Consider the following 20,318-nt stretch of genomic DNA (forward strand, 5'->3'; position numbering starts at 1 on the left):
GAGAAAAAGATTATAGATCAGGCTTGATGGTTCGACGCCCTGGGGTAGAGACAGACTGGTGGCCTCAGAGGTGAAAACAGTTTCATTTCTATTTACTTGACCGTTTTCATCTCAGCCAACATTATGCTGCCAGAAAAAAGTCTAAGGCAGCTAAACTGCATGGCAGCTTGACCTATTCTCCCCCCCCCCCCCCAAATATTTATTTATTTATTTGGCTGCGCCAGGTCTTAGTTGTGGCATGTGAGATCCAGTTCCCTGACCAGGGATCAAACCCGTGTCCGCTGCATTGGGAGCTGGGCAGTCTCAGCCACTGGACCACCGGGGAAGGCCCATTGACCTATTCTTAGTCATTTTATTCTGAATAGGTGAATAAGCTTGATTTAAACCCAGCATTCCTTAGTACTCTTTGGTTACAGAAAGTCTCCAACCAAATAGAACAGGATGACTTCTGCATCTTATTGTTCCGTTGTTAGGATTTATAACAGAAAGAGAGGCAACCTCGGAGAAGTAAAAAGGAGAGAGCAAAGAACAATTACTAGATATTGGATCCGGAAGGAGGGCAGCCGGGCGGCGATGGAGGAACAGCTTGCGGGGAAGCGGCGGGGCACGGACCCGGGACTCAACGGGCTCGGCTCTCCGACTGTATTTCCAGGCTGCGTCCCCACGTAGCCCCGCCCCCTCACCCGCCGTGGCCCCGCCCCCTCCTCCCGGGCCGCTGGACCCGGCGCCCGCCCGACTTCCCAGCGGCCCCGTGCGGCCCGGGCATGCCCAGTGCGGGCGCAGCGGCCCCGGCCCTGGCAGCGCCCGGGCGGGAGCGGGCGGCCCGGCGCGGAGGGGCTCGGAGGAGACGAGCGGACCCGCGGCGGGCGAGGGACCCGGCTGGAGCCGGAGCCGCAGCCGCGGCGGCGAAGCTGCCGGGTAGGTGCAGCTCGGCCGAGCCAGGCCCTGGCGCCGCGCAGCCCGCTCGCGGGGTGGACCCCGGCGGCTGGGGCGGCGATGGCGTGGGAGGGCAGCAGGGCCCGAGCTCGGGGTTGGGAGGTGCGGGCGGAGGCTGCGGGCGGGGACCCCGGACCAGAAAGTGCCTCGGCGGCGGGGCAGGACTGGGGCGGGGGACGCAGCCGGCAGCCTCGGGCGAACCTCTCTGCCCGGGTGCGGCGCGGCTCGGTTTAGCTCCTTGTGTGACGGGAGGTGAGCTTGCCCCGCGCCTCGTGCACGGCTGTGGTTGCCGAGAGAGACGAGCTTCCACTCGAGTTTGCCCAGGAGCTGTGGGGAGACGGGTCCGAAGGGACCTGTGGGCTCCGAGCGTCCGCGGAGCCTTGTGAGAAGAGAGGATGCTTACCTTTAGCGCACCTGGAGTGGGATGCGACAGCCACCTGCCTTCCGGACTTGGATTTAGTGACTTAGAAATGAAAGTACAGGACTGTGCCTCAGTAGATAGTCAGTTCTCATGACTACTTAGGAATTTAATGGCCAGCTGTGTTTACAGGCTTAAGAAACATTTTGTCCCTGGGATGCTCGGGTTAAACAAAATTCCTCATCGCAAAGCTTGAGTAGAGTCTCGAGGGCTGGAATACCGGGGTTTTGAAGTTCTCTGTAGCCTTTCGCGTGCTGTAATCTTGGGCAAGCCATTTAACTTCAGACTCAGTTCCTCCATCTGTGAAATCATGTGAACTAGATGTATTTCATTTACTTTCACCTCAGTTGGAGGATTCCCTCCGTATATTATTCAGTCTCTGGTCTCCAGTTGTGGCAGGTTGCTTTTCTCCATGTCTGACCTTTTTTGTCAAACCGGATAATTCACCAACTATTTCTGGAGCAAGGCTGCTAGGGTCTCCTTGTAAAATTGAAGTGACTTGTCCTCAGAAGCCACTGTTGGTCAGTAGGTAACTCGCGACTTGTTTGTTACCCGCAGAGTGAAAGGCGCTCAGTCCTGCCCGACTCTTGGCGACCCCATGGCCTGTATGCTTCATGGAATTCTCCAGGCCAGAATACTGGAGTGGGTAGTCTTTCCCTTCTCCAGGGGATCTTCCCAACCCAGGGATGGAACCCAGGTCTCCTGCATTGCAGGTGGATTCTTTACCTTCTGAACCACAAGGGAAGCCCTGCAGTAGCCAGGTGTTAATGGCCATGGTTCATGTAAGAGCTCTTCCCCCTGAATTAGGCCCGACATGCTTCAAGTTGTGTCAGCGCCTTGTGAGAAACCCAGACTAAGTAATCTGTTTCCTTAAGCTCCCAAACTAGCTCATTCTGTAGTGGGATTATGTTTATTAGAAGTTAAGGTTTTATTTTCATGTTATTGCGCTGTATACTCAAAACCTAGGAAGAAATTTAATACCCTTAATTCATCGATGAGGAAGTAGACGATTAAGAATGAATCCGTGATAGTGTTTAGCAACCAGTGTCTTATGTATCATCATGAGCATTAACTATTCACCTGACTCTGAGTGTATCTGTGTAGGATTTGACCCAAGGAGCAGATGGTACATACAGTGTTGTGTAAGTTGCCTTCCTACTGCTGTATTCTCTGCTCTTCTTGTTCTAGGTGGCAGTAGTCCAGTTGGGTCAGTAAGGTATAGTTTGGTGAAGTGGTCATTAAGCAAAGGGTGCTTATGTTTTGAAATTTGAGGTTTGTAGAAGCTGCCTGTGATATTGTCATTATGTGCTGTCTCTTAAACTCAGGATATCTCAGATTGATTAAGTCACATTTGAGAATTTTAGAATCCCAAGTTCTTAATTAAATGTTTGAAAATGGGTTCTTCATTCACCTTAAACACATTACTTGAGAGCATGATATTGTAAGAATATTTATACATGTGAACTTTCAAGTTATTATTTTATGAAGCTAGATTTTTCATACACCTAATAAAAAAATACAGTGGGAACCCAGAGAAAACCATAATTCAAAAAGACACACACAACCCTATGTTCATTAGAGCACTGTTTACAATAGCCAAGAAATAGAAACAACCTAGATGTCCATCAACAGAGGAAGTACAACAATGGAATACTACTCAGCCATAAAAGGAGCAAAGTTGAGTTGTTTACAGAGACGTAGATGGACTCAAAAAATACAGTGGGAAAGTTATAGTGTGTTAAAGATATGTTTGTATATGTGAACTTAATCTTTTTTTGGCCCAGTTTAAAATTCATTATTTCTTGCATGCTTATTAAAATTTTACATATATATGTACATATTTAAAGTTGGAAAACAGGAAAGGCATATTTTAGGGTCTTGGGAAATTTTACATCATCATCTAAACTTACCTCTGCCGGAGGGACCCATGTATGAAGTGCGTATTTAACAACTTTTGTTAGAACTTTCATCTTGCTCTTGTATTTGCATTCAAGTAACATCAAGCACAAATATTGCTTAAGAGGATATTGAAGTGTAATTATCACTCATGATCTCGGATCTCGAAAATACTTGGGATATGTAGAAGGGATGGTTACCTGATATGACTTATTGGAAAAGACCCTGATGCCGGGAAGGATAGAGGGCAGGAAGAGAAGAGGGTGACAGGGATGATTGGATGGCATCATCAACTCAATGGACATGAGTTTGAGCAAACTCTGGGAGATAGTGAAAGACAGGAAAGCCTGACGTGTTGCAGTTCATGGGGTCACAGAATTGGGTACAACTTAGCAACTAAACAACAACAAAGGAGGAATAGTTAGGGACATCATGGCCCAGAGAAGAGACTAATGGTCCAAGAGCACATTTACGCAGAATAAAAGTGAAAGGGGAGCAAGTGATTTAAAAATTGTTGATTTCAGGTTTTTCAGCAGTTACAGGTATAATCTCACTTGGTTCACTTGCTAGTATCTACTTAACTGATAGAATCTACTGCACTCCTACTAGAGAAGTATGTGGAAAACGTCGTCATGTAGAAGTGCATGAAGTAACTTGAAGATAAATATTTTTCCTTAATTATACTCCATCTGTTTTCAGGTCCTTCATGATGAAAATTCTGGGGACACTTCTCTCTCTTTTGTGTAGTTGATAGTTTGGGCGGTAAAGAGATGGCTGACAGTGTCAAAACCTTTCTGCAGGACCTTGCCAGGGTGAGTACGTCCAATCTTCTTCTGACCCTTTTGCTGCAGGAACTGACTAGAAAATCCGTTAGGTAGTGTTATATTTGTTGGATATAGGTTTTCACTCTAATCCATACTACTCAAGAGAGAGGAATTATCCTGCATCTCACAGAAACTTGGGAGACCTATCTAGTGAGTGTCTTTAGTATGGGGACCCTGTTCAGCTTGGGCCCAGACTGTCTTTTTTTTTTTTTAAACTGTATTTTTTTTGACCATGCCAAGTGAATTGTGGGATCTTAGTTCCCCTACTAGGGATTGAATCGGGCCCTTGACCTTGAGAGCATGGTGTCCTAACCACTGGACCACCAGGGAATTCCCTAAACTTTATTTTGGAATAATTTTAGACTTGCAGAGAAGTTGTCTGGTCATACAGAGAGCTCCACTGTATCCTTCACCAGGTTCTCTTAATATTACCATCTTATGTAACCAAGGTATATTGTTGAAAACCAAGCAATGAACATTGATGTAATGCTACTACCTAACCTACTTTGTTTGGGTCTACAGTATAGAACCTCTCTTATTCTTCCATTCTACAAGGCAGAGATGATGATGCTCTAGGAAAATGTCCCATTAAAGAGACATTTAGGACCCCTAATCAACAGACCCATAAAGGTCTGTTTAGGACCCAGTAACCCGAATGATCAATAGCATGACATTCTGGTATAGTGATGTCTGAGGTCCGGTGCCCTAGTTGGAATCCCTGTCGTTTTATTCTTGAGGGCGGGAGAGAGACCAGTTCTGCCTGAGAGTGGGAGTGTTTATAAGTTTATTTCCTTTGATTAAAAGAGGTGGAATTGAAGGAATATCTTAGAAGGGCCAAAGCGAATTCATGCAATGTGACCTTCCTTGAATACCTTACATCCTCGTCTTGCTGTTCCTGTGTGATAAAATGTCAGCTCTGGATCAGTTATACCACATGCACTGTCTGTTTGTCTGCCCCAGACAGACTGTAAGTGTCAGAGGTGGGGATCCTGTCGTCATCCTGGCCACGTGCTAGGCCTTAAGCCACTTGAACTTAATGATCTTAAAATTTTAAACTGTTTGTGGAAGACTCAGAAGTTAAAAAGCAAAATAAGAATAAACATTACTCATAGGTAACAGATCACGTGAACCTTGCCAGTGTATGCTCCTTTCTGTGTGTAGTTCATAACCTTGTCCATTTCTCTGTATTCTGACCAATTTCTCTAAAATCTGTTTTTGCTCATAATAGGAGAAAATGCCATTCTTAAATCCAGGTTGACCATTGTTTCCAGAATACCTTTTTCTGCTTCTTGACGGTGTTGATGGTGTGAACCTTAGTTCTTCCCTCTCTACTTTGGATATAAAACTGTTCTGGCACTTACTAAACTATACACTTTTTGTTGTTGTTTACTTACATACTTTTCCTGCCGGGTTATGAGTTTCTTAAGCACGTCCATGTGACTGATACCTAGCTCATTAAGGATGCCCAATATGAAAGTGGGTGGATGAATGAGGGTAGTCCTTTGAACTGGGTAATAGGCAGGTCTGATGTTCGTAGTAATGACAGTAACCTTTCTACCACTGGGGCTCTTCCAGTTATTGGCAAGTGGCCCCATCAGTGACTTAGAGACTTAATCATTCTCTCCCTCACCGTACACTGTTTAAAGACATTCTCCTCCAGCTATACTCCCATGTTGTTTCCGTCTTACTCAGCAATAGCTTTTCATACTTTTACAGTAATTATTTCTTTGTGTCTTCCTTCAGCCTTGGTCCAGCCCTGGTCCTTTTTGGAGACCAGTGTTTAATCTATCCTTGTATCGCTGGTTTGATACAGGATATAAATCATACTTGAGGCATTCAGTTCATATTAAAAGAGTATAAAGGAGAGCTATAACTTGCTTAACAGTATGGGTAAGTCTTAGAGGGATCAGAAAACCACTGTTTTGCAACCGTGTTATTCAAGATTGGTTTGGGCAAGACTTGTTAATTGATGCCCAAATCTAGGGAAGAGCACTTGATGAGCAGGATATTTGCCTGGTCTCAGAAATGTCTGCCCACAGATTCCTTACTAGTTGCAAGGAGAAAAATTTGCAGTCGTACAAAGCTGGATAACACCTTCTGAATATGTAAGATCAGTGTAACCAGCAAGGGCCGACAGAGACATCACACGCCTCTGGATGTGACACTTGGAAAGGCACACCATCACGTAGGTGATTCTTGTGGTTTAGTCACGATGTCGTGTCTAGCTCTTTGCGACCTCAGGGACTGTAGTCCACCAGCCTCCTCTCTCTGGGATTTCCCAGGCAAGAATACTTGAGTGGGTTGCCCTTTCCTTCTCTGCGGCTCTTCCCAACCTAGGGTTCAATCCCACGTCTCTTGTATTGGCATGTGGATTCTTTATCGTTGACCCCCCTGGGAAGCCCCACTTAGGTGATAACTCCTGCTAAAAATGGGTAACCTGGGGGTCTAATCATGAGGTCACAAACAAACCTAAATTGAGGGCACCCCATAAAATAACTGATGTGTATACTTCAAAAAGGAAGACAGCTATAGAGCTGTTCCTGATGGAAGGAGACTAAAGATAGATACGAGAGCTAAGTGCAACATGTGATTCTGAACTGATTTCTGGTGTGTGACGGGTAAAAATGCTATAAAGGGCATTTCTGAGACAAATGGGGAAATTGGAGTATGAGCTATAGATTAAACTATTTTAGTGTTTAATTTCTTTTATAGATAACTATCTTGTATTAAGGAATATCATTGTTCTTAGGAAATACACAATGAACAGTTACAAGTAAAGAGACATGATAATAGCAACCTACTCAAATGATCTAGAAAAAAATGAGTATATATGTATAAACAGTAATAATAAATAACAGTGTGGCCCAACGACTGGTGATTTCGAGAAAGGATATTGGGAAGTTCTCCATTCTTGTGACTCTTCTGTAAATTGGGAGTGATTTCTAAACAGAAGAATATCAAGGGTAACTTCAGCCTTGTAGCAAACTAAGTAGAATGATTTACACTATTATGTCATTGTATCTAACTTTGGGAAGTCTTCTGATCCATAATTTTCCCTTCTTTAAAAATAATAAATGCTCATGTCTACAGGGAATCAAAGACTCCATCTGGGGAATTTGTACCATCTCAAAGCTTGATGCTCGAATTCAGCAAAAGAGAGAGGAGCAGCGTCGAAGAAGGGCAAGCAGCGTCCTGGCTCAGAGGAGGGCCCAGAGCATAGAGAGGAAGCAGGAGAGGTAAGGAGTTGGGGCTGAGGTCAGGGAGCATCTGAACTCCCTTCCAGTTGGGGGTAGGGGGACACTTGAGGCAGTGATCGAATTTAGCATAAAATTCAGACACTACGTAATGATGTGGAGTTTCAGTACTCCATCATTTGTCTTTTGTACTTTCTTCCCCATAAAAGTTACAGGTGATTTTTCCCTACTCCCCTCACGTTGAATTAAACTGAGGTCTAGCAGTAATCCTTGTTCAAAATACTGTGGTGTCTAAAAGAAATCAGAATGATGAATATCGTTCTTGTTTTGGTTGCTAAGTTATGTCCGTCTCTTTGCAACCCCAAAGGACCAGGCCCCTCTGTCCATGGGATTTCCCAGGCAAGAATACTGGAGTGGGTTGCCATTTCCTTCTCCAAGAATGGTGAATAGAGAACCATAAAAATTTTTTTTGGCTGAGTGGATGCTTCTAGGAGCGCCTATGTGGATTTTGATAAAAGAATCTCAGACATCCCCTTCTAATCTTCTCCAGTCTTGGACTTAGGAAATAAAGGAGTTTGTTTTGTTTTTAAGGAAAAATGCTTCTCTTGAAATAGTTTTAGCCTTTTTCATTGATATTAGGAGAGAACATTGGAAGAACAATAGGTGCTAAAAAATAATATGGTGCAAAGAAAATATATAAAAAGGAGAGCTGCTGAATGACAATATGGAAATAGCCTATACACCTGTTAAGCTAAACACATGTGGTCTTTTCCAGTGAACCACGTATTGTTAGCAGAATTTTTCAGTGCTGCGCTTGGAATGGTGGAGTTTTCTGGGTAAGTTCTTTTTCCTCAAATTCCAAGTGCCTTAGAAGCATCTTTATTCAGATTGTTGCAATGTTCATGGTTCTCAGCTGTCTTCTTAAAACTGAGACAGGTAGCTTTCTCCTAGTAATGCATTCCTAAGGCCATCACTCAGGGTTCTGTGTACTTTCAGTCATTTTATGCCCCCTCAGAATTCTTGTATGTAAATGTCAGGGACAGCCCTGTACTTACACTTTTTTGTTAAATGACTTAAGTTTTATTGTCATAGGTAACAATTTCTCATGACATTGTCTGGACATTTTGGTTCAGAGTTACTGTGAAGGCTCAAAGGGGAGGGACAGATGGACATGAGCGAGGCTGTCCCTTCTCCTGGTCATAGCAGTGTCCTCAAATTGATTACTATGGAAACTCACACCAGAAAGTTGTCTACAGTTGACTGAGAACCAACACAGCCCCAGGAGAAATTTGAGTACTTTGAAAAACAGATAGTAAAAATATTTTCTTTGACTTGAAATTCAGTATAATTCAACTTGTTAATCTAAACATTTCACAAATGTTTTTAGGTGTTAGCTTTAATTAATCAAATACGACTGTGTTCTTAGTACTGGCATGAATACTGATTGAAATGTTCTCCCATGCCCCCCAAAGTTTTACTGTTTCCATAGGCAGCGTCAGGTTTTTTCCTCTCAACTGGAGAACTGGTAAAGAGAAATGAGTCTACTTTAGGAAATGATGCCACTGCAGGACTCCTGATTTATAAAAGGCACTTCCATCTGGAAAATAAGTGCTTTGAAACTTGGAATTCTTGTTTTAAAGAAGGGCTTTTAATGCTTACCTTGTTGCTTCTCTCCTTTAGTTCAGTCTGCTCTTGTTTTATCGAGTGTTCATTCCCGTCCTTCAGTCGGTAACGGCCCAGATTATTGGTAAGTAACTCCATTGCTCAATGCTATCTGCCCAGGATAGAGGGGGGGAGGTTTTTCCTGTCTCCCTCAGTTTATTGAACACTTACTTTAAACCCAGAGCTTTAGGTTTTTTATGTATTTATTTGTTTGACTGCATCAGGTCTTATTTGCCCTGAGGCATGTGGGATCTTAGTTCTGTGACCAGGGATCGAACCCGTGTCCCCTGCTTTGCAAGGCAGATTCTTCTAAGTCAAATCTCTCAGCAACCCTTTGAGTAGGTATTGCTATGGATACCGTTTTGTAGATGAGGAAATGCAAATTGGTTACCAAAGTTAAACCGTTTGTAAGTGGTGAAGCTGGAATATGAACTCAGGTGGATTCCTGCATCCAGTGACTACTAGTCACTGACCTGTCAGCCACCAAGTGAGAATTTTTTGTACAAGCAAGCAGCACATATCCATGGCCACTCTGAATTGGAGTCATGGCCAGAATATGGTGTTTCTATGAAAAGTAAGACTGCCTGGAACAGGTACAGTGATGTGCTGGCAAGAAGCAAAGGGGTGTGTGTGTGTGTGTGTGTGTGTGTGTGTGTAGGGGGTGTGGGTGTGTGTGTAGGGGGTGTGTGTGTGTGTGTAGGGGGTGTGGGTGTGTGTGTAGGGGGTGTGTGTGTGTGTGTGTAGGGGGTGTGGGTGTGTGTGTAGGGGGTGTGGGTGTGTGTGTAGGGGGTGTGGGTGTGTGTGTGTGTGTAGGGGAAACACAGTCACAGGTCAGGGGATGCACCTCTGGCCTTCTGGCTTTCCCTCTTTCCAGATAAACTAATAAGCCCTCCCCCTGTCTTAGGTGATCCGTCACTACACGGGGATGTCTGGTCGTGGCTGGAGTTCTTCCTCACGTCGATTTTCAGTGCTCTCTGGGTGCTCCCCCTCTTTGTGCTCAGCAAAGTTGTCAACGCGATTTGGTTTCAGGTAGGTCCAGAGCAGCATGGTCTGACGGCATGATTGGTCACCAGGTGGCAGATTTCAGCCTGTCAGTTTAGTGGCCATGTAGGGAGTGACGCCACAGCCTGGACTTTTCTTGTTCAGGCAGCCAGCGGGTGAGCTCTGGGCTCTTGTAAAATGGAATTATTCTCTCAGGTCATAAGGGCATCTCATGGCCAGGTGTCCATGGGCTTTTCTCCCCTGGCAGGTCTTTTGGCAAATCAGTGGCCTTCACTTTGGGGATGGATAGTGAGGCCATTTAATTCATGTTTTGGTGAGCTCTTCTCTCTTGCAGGATATAGCTGACCTGGCATTCGAGGTATCTGGGAGGAAGCCTCACCCATTCCCTAGTGTCAGCAAAATAATTGCTGACATGCTCTTCAACCTCTTGCTTCAGGCTCTCTTCCTTCTCCAGGTGAGACTGGCCTTCCGGGCACATGGGCGGATTAAACAAAGATCCACTAGAGGGAGCTTCACAAAAACAGGGTATCCCGTTTATACTGAGCAGATAAGTTTATGGGAGGTAATGATTTTTAAATCATTTTTTCACAGAAACAACTAGAGAGTTTTAAAATCATAAAATGATTTAAAAAAAAAAAAAACACCACATGAATTTGCCTGCTCTGCTCTTCCCACCCACCCTGAGCCTTCTCCACTCGCCTGCTATTTTAGAAACTTGAGAAGCAGCTCTCCGGCTGTCTGGGTAGAGAGCGAGAGCGATAAATCAGAGTGGCAGGTAAACACTGTTAGGTCTCCGAAGCGCTGGAATTAAGCTTTTCCATACTTGTTCTTCAGGGGATGTTTGTGAGTCTCTTTCCCATCCATCTTGTTGGTCAGCTGGTTAGTCTCCTGCATATGTCTCTCCTCTACTCACTATACTGCTTCGAATATCGTTGGTTCAATAAAGGTAAGCCTGTCCAAAGAAACTCAAGAGCTTGGAGGCCCAGTTTGGAAATGGTGCTGCCAAGGAAACTTCTTAAATTCTTCAATACTGAGGCCCTTGGCAAACGCATCATTGGAATGAAGCAGCCTTTTTGGCAAGAGGGGACTTACATTTGGCTTAGAGGTTTTTTTAACTCTTTGGTGCTGGGGGATGTAGCACTGTAGGACTACCTATGGAGCTCAATATTATGTAGCTCTGACAGAGCCATAAGGGGGCATAAATGAGCACCAGTTATTCTGAATCAGAGAAGTTAATTTGATGCTGGTGCATACAGATCATTTGGGGGATATGTTGAAAGTCCTTGGCATATTTGGGTGTGGATGGTTGAAAGAGATTAATTGATTTCTAGAGGATGGCTGCCTTTTTTTTAATATATATATCTCTTGCTTTGTTCAAAACTAATACTGACATAGGATGCTGCTGGTATTGAATTCAGAATTCACTTGGCTTGCCAGCTTTGAAATTGTGATTGTTCAGTTGTAAAATCTTTGCATAGAAGCTTTATGGGATTTGGGCAATTCTGATATAGTTTAGTTGTATTCTAAATAGCAGATCTGAACCTGAAACTGAAACTTCAAATAAATTGTTTTCGATATTTAGTCATTTGACTAAAAGGAAGTAATGCAGCCTAATTATATTGGCTCCTTGTTTTAGGAATTGAAATGCACCAGCGGTTGTCAAACATAGAAAGGAATTGGCCTTACTACTTTGGATTTGGTTTGCCCCTGGCTTTCCTCACAGCAATGCAGTCCTCCTACATTGTCAGGTAATTGGACTGCAAGGACTTGAAGGGAACTAATTTTTTTTAAAAATGATAATAATAACTCAGTGTAGGGAGCACCTTCTGTGCACTTGGTTCTGTGCTAGGCTTTCTGCATTCTTACTTGGCCGTCTAGAGGTCTGTAGGATTTTTCTCCCTGACAGATAGTCATAGGTGTCTGTCAGCATTATTTTATTTTTTGTGGGGGGCCTACCTTGAAGAATGCAGGATCTTAGCCCCCTGCAGTGGAAGCATGGAATCGTAACCATTGGACTGCCAAGGAAATACTAGCATTAAAATATTGTCTGCATGATTCTATATCCCATATTCTTTCTTCTATGTTGCTTCCTGGAATAATGTTAAACATAGCCAGTGTTTAGAAAAATCCTTTTTAAAAAAATTTTTAACATGTGTTTGATAGATTTAAGGGTCCATTAAGCCATGCTATTTAGCACTGGAGGTAACAAACTTTGGGCTTCTAATATCTTCAAAGTCATGGCTGTTTTGAAGGTGACTAATTCTTTATTTATTTTTTTCAAAAACAGTGGCTGCCTCTTCTCTATCCTCTTTCCTTTATTCATTATCAGCGCCAATGAAGCAAAGACCCCTGGCAAAGCATAGTAAGTATTAGCCAGTATTAGCTAAAATGTAGCAAGTATTTTCTGTCTAAAATACTGGGGTTGTAACACTGCAGTTATGTGAATGAGACATTTTTACAGTTTTTAAAAAATAACCTCACATTGAAGGAAAATATTAATATACAGCTTTGTGAGAGTAGCACTTCGGGGATGTATCCCAAGATTTCCCCCATGCATATGTGTGCATTTCTGTTTCAAAAATTAATGCTATTATACATATTTACACATATTCTTAAAATGTAACAGTTCACTGAATAAGACACTTATACCTATAGTTAAGCTCATTTTGTAAGAATGGCCACCTTTTAAAAAATACTGGGTCATGTGATTTGACTACATGAGTTTATTGATAATGATAACAAAACAGTATTTTAAAAATGATTCTTTAGCAATACTAGCACTCTGGAAGTTTGATGACTTCAGAGAAAACCCCAGTCTTTTGATCAGTTTTGGTTAAGTCAGTGAGGATACATGCATTAGAGAAATTTCCAATCTGCTTTGGGGACTTACATGTTCTTGCTATCCAGTAATGTTAAGTGTGCGTCTTAGCGTAATTGACTTTCTCTTGAAACTCTCCTGAAAGTGAACTGTGCATAGCATATGAGATCTTCAGACCACAGCTTGAAGTATTTATTTTGGCTGTGCTGGGTCTTTGTCGCTGCATGGGCTTTTTTTCTGTTTGCAGCGAGCAGGGGCTTCTGTCTAGTTGCAGCGCACGGGCTTCTCACTGCGGTGGCTTCTCCTGTGTTGCGGATCATGGGCTCTAGATCACAGGCTTGGTAGTTGTGGTGCGTGTGGGCTCCTCCTGGATCAGGGATCGAACCTGATTCCACTGCCCTCCTGACAGTGACAATCCCAGCGTTTTCTGTAGTTGCTACCTGTTTAATCTGCATGTCCAATATCTGTAGTCGCTTGATCAAATTTCAGTGGTCTTGTTTTCCCCTGTATCATTTTAAATGGAAAATAGTCAAATAAGTGACCAAACGATTAAAACAGTTTTTCTCAACTGGCCAGTCTAACAGGTTGGGTCTCTTGCCTTGCAGCCTTTTCCAGTTGCGCCTCTTCTCCTTGGTGGTTTTCTTAAGCAACAGACTCTTCCACAAGACGGTCTACCTGCAGTCGGCCCTGAGCAGCTCCACTTCTGCGGAAAAATTGCCCTCACCCCACCCGTCTCCTGCCAAACTGAAGGCTGCCACAGGCCGCTGAGTCGGTCACCTGCCATCCGGAGGGGCCGGGTGGGATCGGAAGGATGCTGTGGCAGCTCTTCTCCTGGTTCACCTCCGCCTCCTCCCAGGGAAGGCAGAGCCCACCCTGCCAAGGGCCCTGCCCACATTCCCTTCTCTCTGAGGAATCCAGACTTTTGTCTCTGGTGCACATAAGGCAGAATCTTCCTGACACCAGTATGGATTTTAAACACTGGTGAGTCTGAAAGGACCACAGGTTTTTCTGCAGCTCTTTTCTAACATTTGCCAGCCCCGTGCCTGGACTGATTTGAATACTCTTTCTCCCTGTGCCATTTCCCCTCCCATTTTCCCTTCCTGCCTCCCACCGCCCTTGGATGAATGGATTTTTGTAACTCTAGCTGTTGTATTTTGTGGACCTGTTTTTTTGTTTTTCTGTGAAGCACATATATTGGATGTGGGAGGGACAGGAGGCTCCGCTGCTCCTGGTCACTCCCTTTATAGCCATCACTGTCTTGTTTCTTGTAACTCAGGTTAGATTTTGGTCTCTTGCTCCACTGCAAAAAAAAACAAAACAAAAACACAAGCCTGAAGACACGGGACAGAAGAAAGACCTCACAGCCAGATCTCCACTGGGTTTGAGGAATGACTTTCTTTCTTCCCCTTGCAGGGGAAAAAGCTTTTTTCACTGGTACATTTAAAGCTCCCCAAAGATAGGGAGGTACCAATTTCGGACAAGTGCCACTGCAACACGGAATGCTCAGAGAACCTGAACTTTTAAACTCTGGAGGTCTGATCTTGACTGTTGGTCACTGCTGGGTCTGTCTGGTGTTTCAAAGGAATATTGGGTGCTGCAAATAGGAACTGAAGGGGTAAACTTATTAAACCCATTAAACCTATGATTGGTTGGTTTTTTTCCTGTCATTTCAAAGAGACTAAATATGGAGGGGGGGGCAGATGTCAAAACACCTGTACAATGTTAAGATGTCACAGACGTGAGCTGGTTTCTCACACGTGTAATGGCAGAATTTACAAATTGTCACTTCAGGAAACATATTCGTGGAACATGAGACTTTGTCTTGATTAAATCTGAAACTTAGTTCTGAAAAATACTCCCTGAGGAAGTTTGAGTTATATTGTTATAATCGTGTTGGCATGTAGTGAAAGAATTTGGAATTGAGTTGTTTTAAAGTCTATATGTACAGCTCCTCTGTATTTCTGAAGAAGAGAGGTCCTTCCAGACTTCAACGAATTGGACATTCTCATGAGGGAAGAGAATAGACAATTGGTTAACAGAAACCTTTACTAAGACAAAAATAAGGATTTAAAAATCGTTGCCAGGAGATGTGAACCAAGTTTGAATACAGAAGGTTTTAAAATAGTGTGTATTTCATCAGTTTGCAACTGATGGGCAGTTGCCTTATTTAAGATTGTTGTAGTTTTTAAAATGAAATTTAAAATGGCCACATTTTTGCTGTCTGAAATTTGTAATTGTGTCTGTTAAGCTGGTTCTTAGACGGATGAGGGAAATTGAGTAGATAAAGGTAAGTGATATTATCCAGCACTATGCCTGGCTATAGAAAATGATTTAAGTTACTGGAAGTGAGGGATCTGTAAAGTTTTATTAGTGTGACTGAGAGGCCAGGCGTGTACAAAAGCTAAAAGCTAGGTTAGCAAATGTCTGTTGTAGATAAGCCTAATCTCATGAGGTGTACAGAAGCAGTGTAAATTTCTCTTGCCTTTTCACTAACACACAGGCAGTGAGGGCAATGGTTAGGAAATTGGGATCAAAGGGAGAGCAGGCTGTTTTTGCCAAATTCACAATGGCAGCTTAAAGTAGACTAATAAGAACTGAAAATAAGGGAGAGCAGGTCACTACAGACGAAAATGAGAGCCTGACTTTCAGTCATGCAGCCAGGAGGATCTAAGCAATCACATGCACAAAACTGTCTTTAGGAACAGGTATGTGTTGTTCCAAGCATGACCCTTTTATCCTATCTAGAGCCAAGTTGTCCATTATAGCAACTCTAAAAAGTAAAAGCTTTAGACCTGAGTATGTTCAATTCTGCTGGAAGCTTTTAAATGGACATATGTATGCACTGACTTGTTCGTTGCTCTGAACATAGTAAGGGACCAAAATAAAATTTAATAGAAGTGACAAACTGGGATAAACTCAGAAGAGGGTGACTAATGGTTAGGGGTTTGTGAACCACCTTAAAGGATAACATTTCTCATGTAATGATCATCTGAGCACCTTCCCTGTCAGTCTTTGCAAGGCACTAAGGACTCAAGGGTAAGCCAGAAAGATGATTGCTGTCCTCTTGGATCTAACAGTACTGTGTAGGAGACTGAGAAATGATCAATTTCTTAAGAATTATGTGTTCAAATACCTACTATTTCCCATAGGCCTCAAAGCTGGATGAAACATTGGAATTCAGAGAAGCTTTGGGTAAGATAAGAGTTTCTCCCATGTGTTCCGCCTCCCATCCTCAGACTCATTCTCTGATTTCAAGTTTAAATGTTTTGTTGCACCTTCAGACCTATGAGACAAGTAGTGACCATTGATCATTTAGATAAGTATGTAGTTCTTAACCAGGGGTTAACATCAGCATCATCTGAGGACTTTCCTAAGAGGCACAGGAACACCACTTGGACCTGGAATTTTTTTTTAAATGTATTTTTATAAGACTACACTGGGTTTTTGTTGCGTCATGCGGGATCTTTTGCTGTGGTCTTAGTTGTCCCACAGCATGTGGGATCTTAGATTGCAACCAGGGATCGAACTCCCATCCCCTGCATTGTGAGGTGGTTTCTTCACCACTGGACCACCAGGGAAGTCCCTGGAGGAAATTTTAAGTAATGCTAAAAATAAAAGTTAAATTTGAGTAACTATTTCCACAGGAACTTGGTAAACTATTGCATCCATAAGTAAGAACAGATTGTTATGAAAAGGGGACAGAATAGGAAGGTTCTTGGAAATTAAAAAAATGTGGAAGTAAAATGAGATGGCTTATAAAAGTGATGCTGAGGAGGCTAAATTAGAGAACCACAACGTAAGCTTGAGGAAATTTCTCAGTACAAAGACCAAAAAGATTAAGACATGGAAAAAGTTAACAATCATGGAGATGTCCAAGAATCAAATCCAACATTTGTTTCAAAAAATGAGAAGCATGGAGGCAATAAAATCAGTAAATGTTTCTGGACTTTTTTTTTTTTAATTTATTTTTTTGGTGGTGCTGGGTCTACAATAGGAGTTTTCATATAGATAGTTTCATCTACAGGTTTTTTTTTTTTTAATGATTTTTTTTGGTGGTGCTGAGTCTTTGTTGCTGCATGGACTTTCTCTAGTTGTGGTGAGTGGGGGCTACTCTTTGTTGTGGTGCTTGGGCTTCCCATCGCAGTGGCTTCTCTTGTTGAGGAGCACAGGCTTCAGTAGTTGTGGCACAGGGCTCATTAGTTGTGATTTGAGGGCCCTAGAGCTTTAGTTGCCCAGGGCATGTGGAATCTTCCCAGACCAGGGGTTGAACCCATGTTCCCTACATTGGCAGGTGGAGTCCTATCCACTGCACCACCAGGGGAGTCCCTGTAGTTTCCATATAAGATGCCTTCCACTGCCAAGTGAAAAGCAATGAAAGGAAAAAACAAAAACCAGATGGGATCTCTAAGGGAAAATGTCAGAAAAATAGGTTACTTCCATGAGACTGTGACTCAGATTGGTATTAGACTTCTCAAGAACAACTCTTGAGTAATGGAAGATAAAATTGTAATGCCCTGAAAGTATGCTTTTATGTGTGCTTGTATGTGTATAGGATTGGTTAGTCCCTATTGTGTTCTTATAACTCTAAAACTAACGATATTATCAAGGACAAAATAAAGGCATTGTTTGCTTTCCATTCAACTTTTCTGAAAAAGTTACTTGAAGAATCTACCGAAGGGAAAAAAATCCAAGAAATAGATGACTAATCAAAACAAAGGCTCCCCAAAACAAAGTGAAACTGAAATCAGAGTGTGCTGAGAAGAAATCTTGGTAATGTGGCTACGGTGAAACCTGGAAGGGTGGGTTCTGGGGAGAACGTCTTCAAGAAGAAATCAGATACATTACATTGGTCTGTTCCTGATTAGATGAAGACGTGCTTATTTTTATCAGTAACATAAAAGAGGTAAGTAGACACTTCAGGAAAGACCAAAAGCTCCGGAGGAATGACAACTCCCACAGTCAGTTCAGTCGGTACAGTCCCTCAGTCGTGTCTGACTCTTTGTGACCCCATGGACTGCAGCATGCCAGGCTTCCCTGTCCATCACCAACTCTCAGAGCTTGCTCAAACTCATGTGCATTGAATCGGTGATGCCATTCAACCATCTCATCCTGTGTCGTCCCCTTCTCCTCCTGCCTTCAATCTTGCCCAGCATCAGGGTCTTTTCCAATGAGTCCATTCTTCCCATCAGGTGGCCAAAGTATTGGAATTTCAGCTTCAGCATCAGTCCTTCCAATGAATATTCAGGACTGATTTCCTTTAGGATTGACTAGTTGGATCTCCTTGCAGTCCAAGGGACTCTCAACTCTTCACCAACACCACAGTTCAAAAGCATCAATTCTTCAGCACTCAGCTTTTCTTTATGGTCCAACTCTCACATCCATATATGACTACTAGAAAAATCATAGCTTTGACTAGACGGACCTTTGTTGGCAAAGTAATGTCTCTACTTTTTAATATTCTGTCTAGGTTGGTCATAACTTTTCTTCTATGGAGCAAGCATCTTTTAATTTCATGGCTGCAATCACCATCTGCAGTGATTTTGGAGCCCCCAAAAATAAAGTCTCTCACTGTTTCCCGATCTATTTGCCATGAAGTGATGGGACCAGATGCCATGATCTTTGTTTTCTGAATGTTGAGTTTTAAGCCAACTTGCTCACTCTCCTCTTTCACTTTCATCAAGAGGCTCTTTAGTTCTTTGCTTTCTGCCATAAGGGTGCTGTCATCTGCATATCTGAGGTTACTGATATTTCTCCCGGCAATCTTGATTCCAGCTTGTGCTTCATCCTGCCCAGTTTCTCTCATGATGTACTCTGCACATAATAATAAACAGGGTGACAAAATACAGCCTTGATGTACTCCTTTCCCAATTTGGAACCAGTCTGTTGTTCCATGTCCAGTTCTAACTGTTGCTTCCTGACCTGCATACAGATTTCTCAAGAGGCAGGTCAGGTGGTCTGGTATTCCCATCTCTTGAAGACTCTTTCACAGTTTGTTGTGATCCACACAGTCAAAGGCTTTGATATAGTCAATAAAGCAGAAGATGTTTTTCTGGAACTCTCTTGCTTTTTTGATGATCCAGTGGATATTGGTAGTTTGATCTCAGGTTCCTCTGCCTTTTCTAAATCCAGCTTGAACATCTGGAAGTTCACAGTTCACATACTGGTAAAGCCTGGCTTGGAGAATTTTGAGCATTACTTTGCTAGCGTGTGAGATGAGTGCAATTGTGTGGTAGTTTGAACAGTCTTTGGCACTGCCTTTCTTTGGGATTGGAATGTAGACTTACCTTTTCCAGTCCTGTGGCCACTGCTGAGTTTTCCAAATTTGCTGGCATATTGAGTGCAGCACTTTCACAGCATCATCTTTTAGGATTTGAAATAGCTCATCTGGAATTCCATCACTTCCACTAGCTTTGTTCCTAGTGATGCTTCCTAAGGCCCACTTGACTTAGCTTCTAGTATGTCTGGCTCTAGGTGAGTGATCACACCATTGCAGTTATCTGGGTCATGAAGATCTTTTTTGTATAGTTCTTCTGTGTATTGCCACCTCTTCTTAATATCTTCTGCTTCTTTTAGGTCTATACCATTTCTGTCCTTTATTGTGCCCTTCTTTGCATGAAGTGTTCCCTTTGTATCTCTAATTTTCTTGAAGAGATCTCTAGTTTTTCCCATCCTATTGTTTTCTTTTATTTCTTTGCACTAATCACTGAGGAAGGCTTTCTTATCTCTCCTGGCTGTTCTTTGGAACTCTGCATTCAAATGGGAATATCTTTCCTTTTCTCCTTTGCTTTTTGCTTCTCTTCTTTTCACAGCTATTTGTAAGGCCTCCTCAGACAACCATTTTGCCTTTTTGCATTTCTTTTTCTTAGGGATGGTCTTGATCATTACCTCCTGTACAATATCACAAACCTTCATCCATGGTTCTTCAGGCACTCTATCAGATCTAATCCCTTGATCCTATTTGTCACTTTGACTGTATAACTGTAATGATTTGATTTAGGTCATAACTGAATGGTCTAGTGGTTTTCCCTACTTTCTTCAATTTAAGTCAACTCTCACAAAGTAAGCTAAAAAATAGCATTATTCTAAACAATGATGGGATTGTAAAACATTTTTCTGAAACAACCAACTCAAAACTTCTGGTGCAATAAGTCAGGAGGGAGAAGGGTTAACTGATATGCTGAATGTTCATGAATAATCTCTGGGTCTATAATAACTATACTTTCCCCCAAACTTTGCCATCCTGAGTTTTACTTGTAGTTCAGCCTTTCCCCATCAAATGATATTAAAGAATCATCCTAAAAATAGGCTTAGATTTTTTTAAAAAAGTATTTGACCGGGCCATTTCTTAGTTGCGGCTTTCAGAATCTTTACTTACAGCACTGGAACTCTTAGTTACAGCCTGTGATCTATTTTCCTGACCAGGTATTCAACCACAGGCCCTTACATTGGGAACGTGGAGACTTAGCCACTGGACCACCATGAAAATCCTTTGACTTAGATTTTGAACTTCATTCTTTAGTTGTATATTTTGACTTCTAAAAAAAACTGACTTAATTTTACCACCTGGA

At 42.7% G+C, this 20,318-nt stretch overlaps 1 protein-coding gene across 1 annotated transcript; it reads left to right on the top strand.

Annotated features, from left to right (window-relative positions):
- Window positions 1-765: 765 nt before the first annotated feature.
- On the top strand, window positions 766-14,392 carry EI24 (EI24 autophagy associated transmembrane protein). Its single transcript, XM_043452166.1, has 11 exons — window positions 766-918; window positions 3,950-4,062; window positions 7,165-7,310; window positions 8,044-8,104; window positions 8,949-9,015; window positions 9,835-9,959; window positions 10,267-10,386; window positions 10,767-10,878; window positions 11,569-11,680; window positions 12,220-12,294; window positions 13,356-14,392. Exons 2-11 carry the CDS (start codon window positions 4,021-4,023, stop codon window positions 13,516-13,518), a joined length of 1,023 nt encoding a protein of 340 aa, XP_043308101.1. The 5' UTR covers window positions 766-918; window positions 3,950-4,020; the 3' UTR covers window positions 13,519-14,392.
- The last annotated feature ends 5,926 nt before the right edge of the window (window positions 14,393-20,318 follow it).

This window comes from Cervus canadensis, chromosome 29, assembly GCF_019320065.1.
Source record: "Cervus canadensis isolate Bull #8, Minnesota chromosome 29, ASM1932006v1, whole genome shotgun sequence".
NCBI lineage: Eukaryota > Metazoa > Chordata > Mammalia > Artiodactyla > Cervidae > Cervus > Cervus canadensis.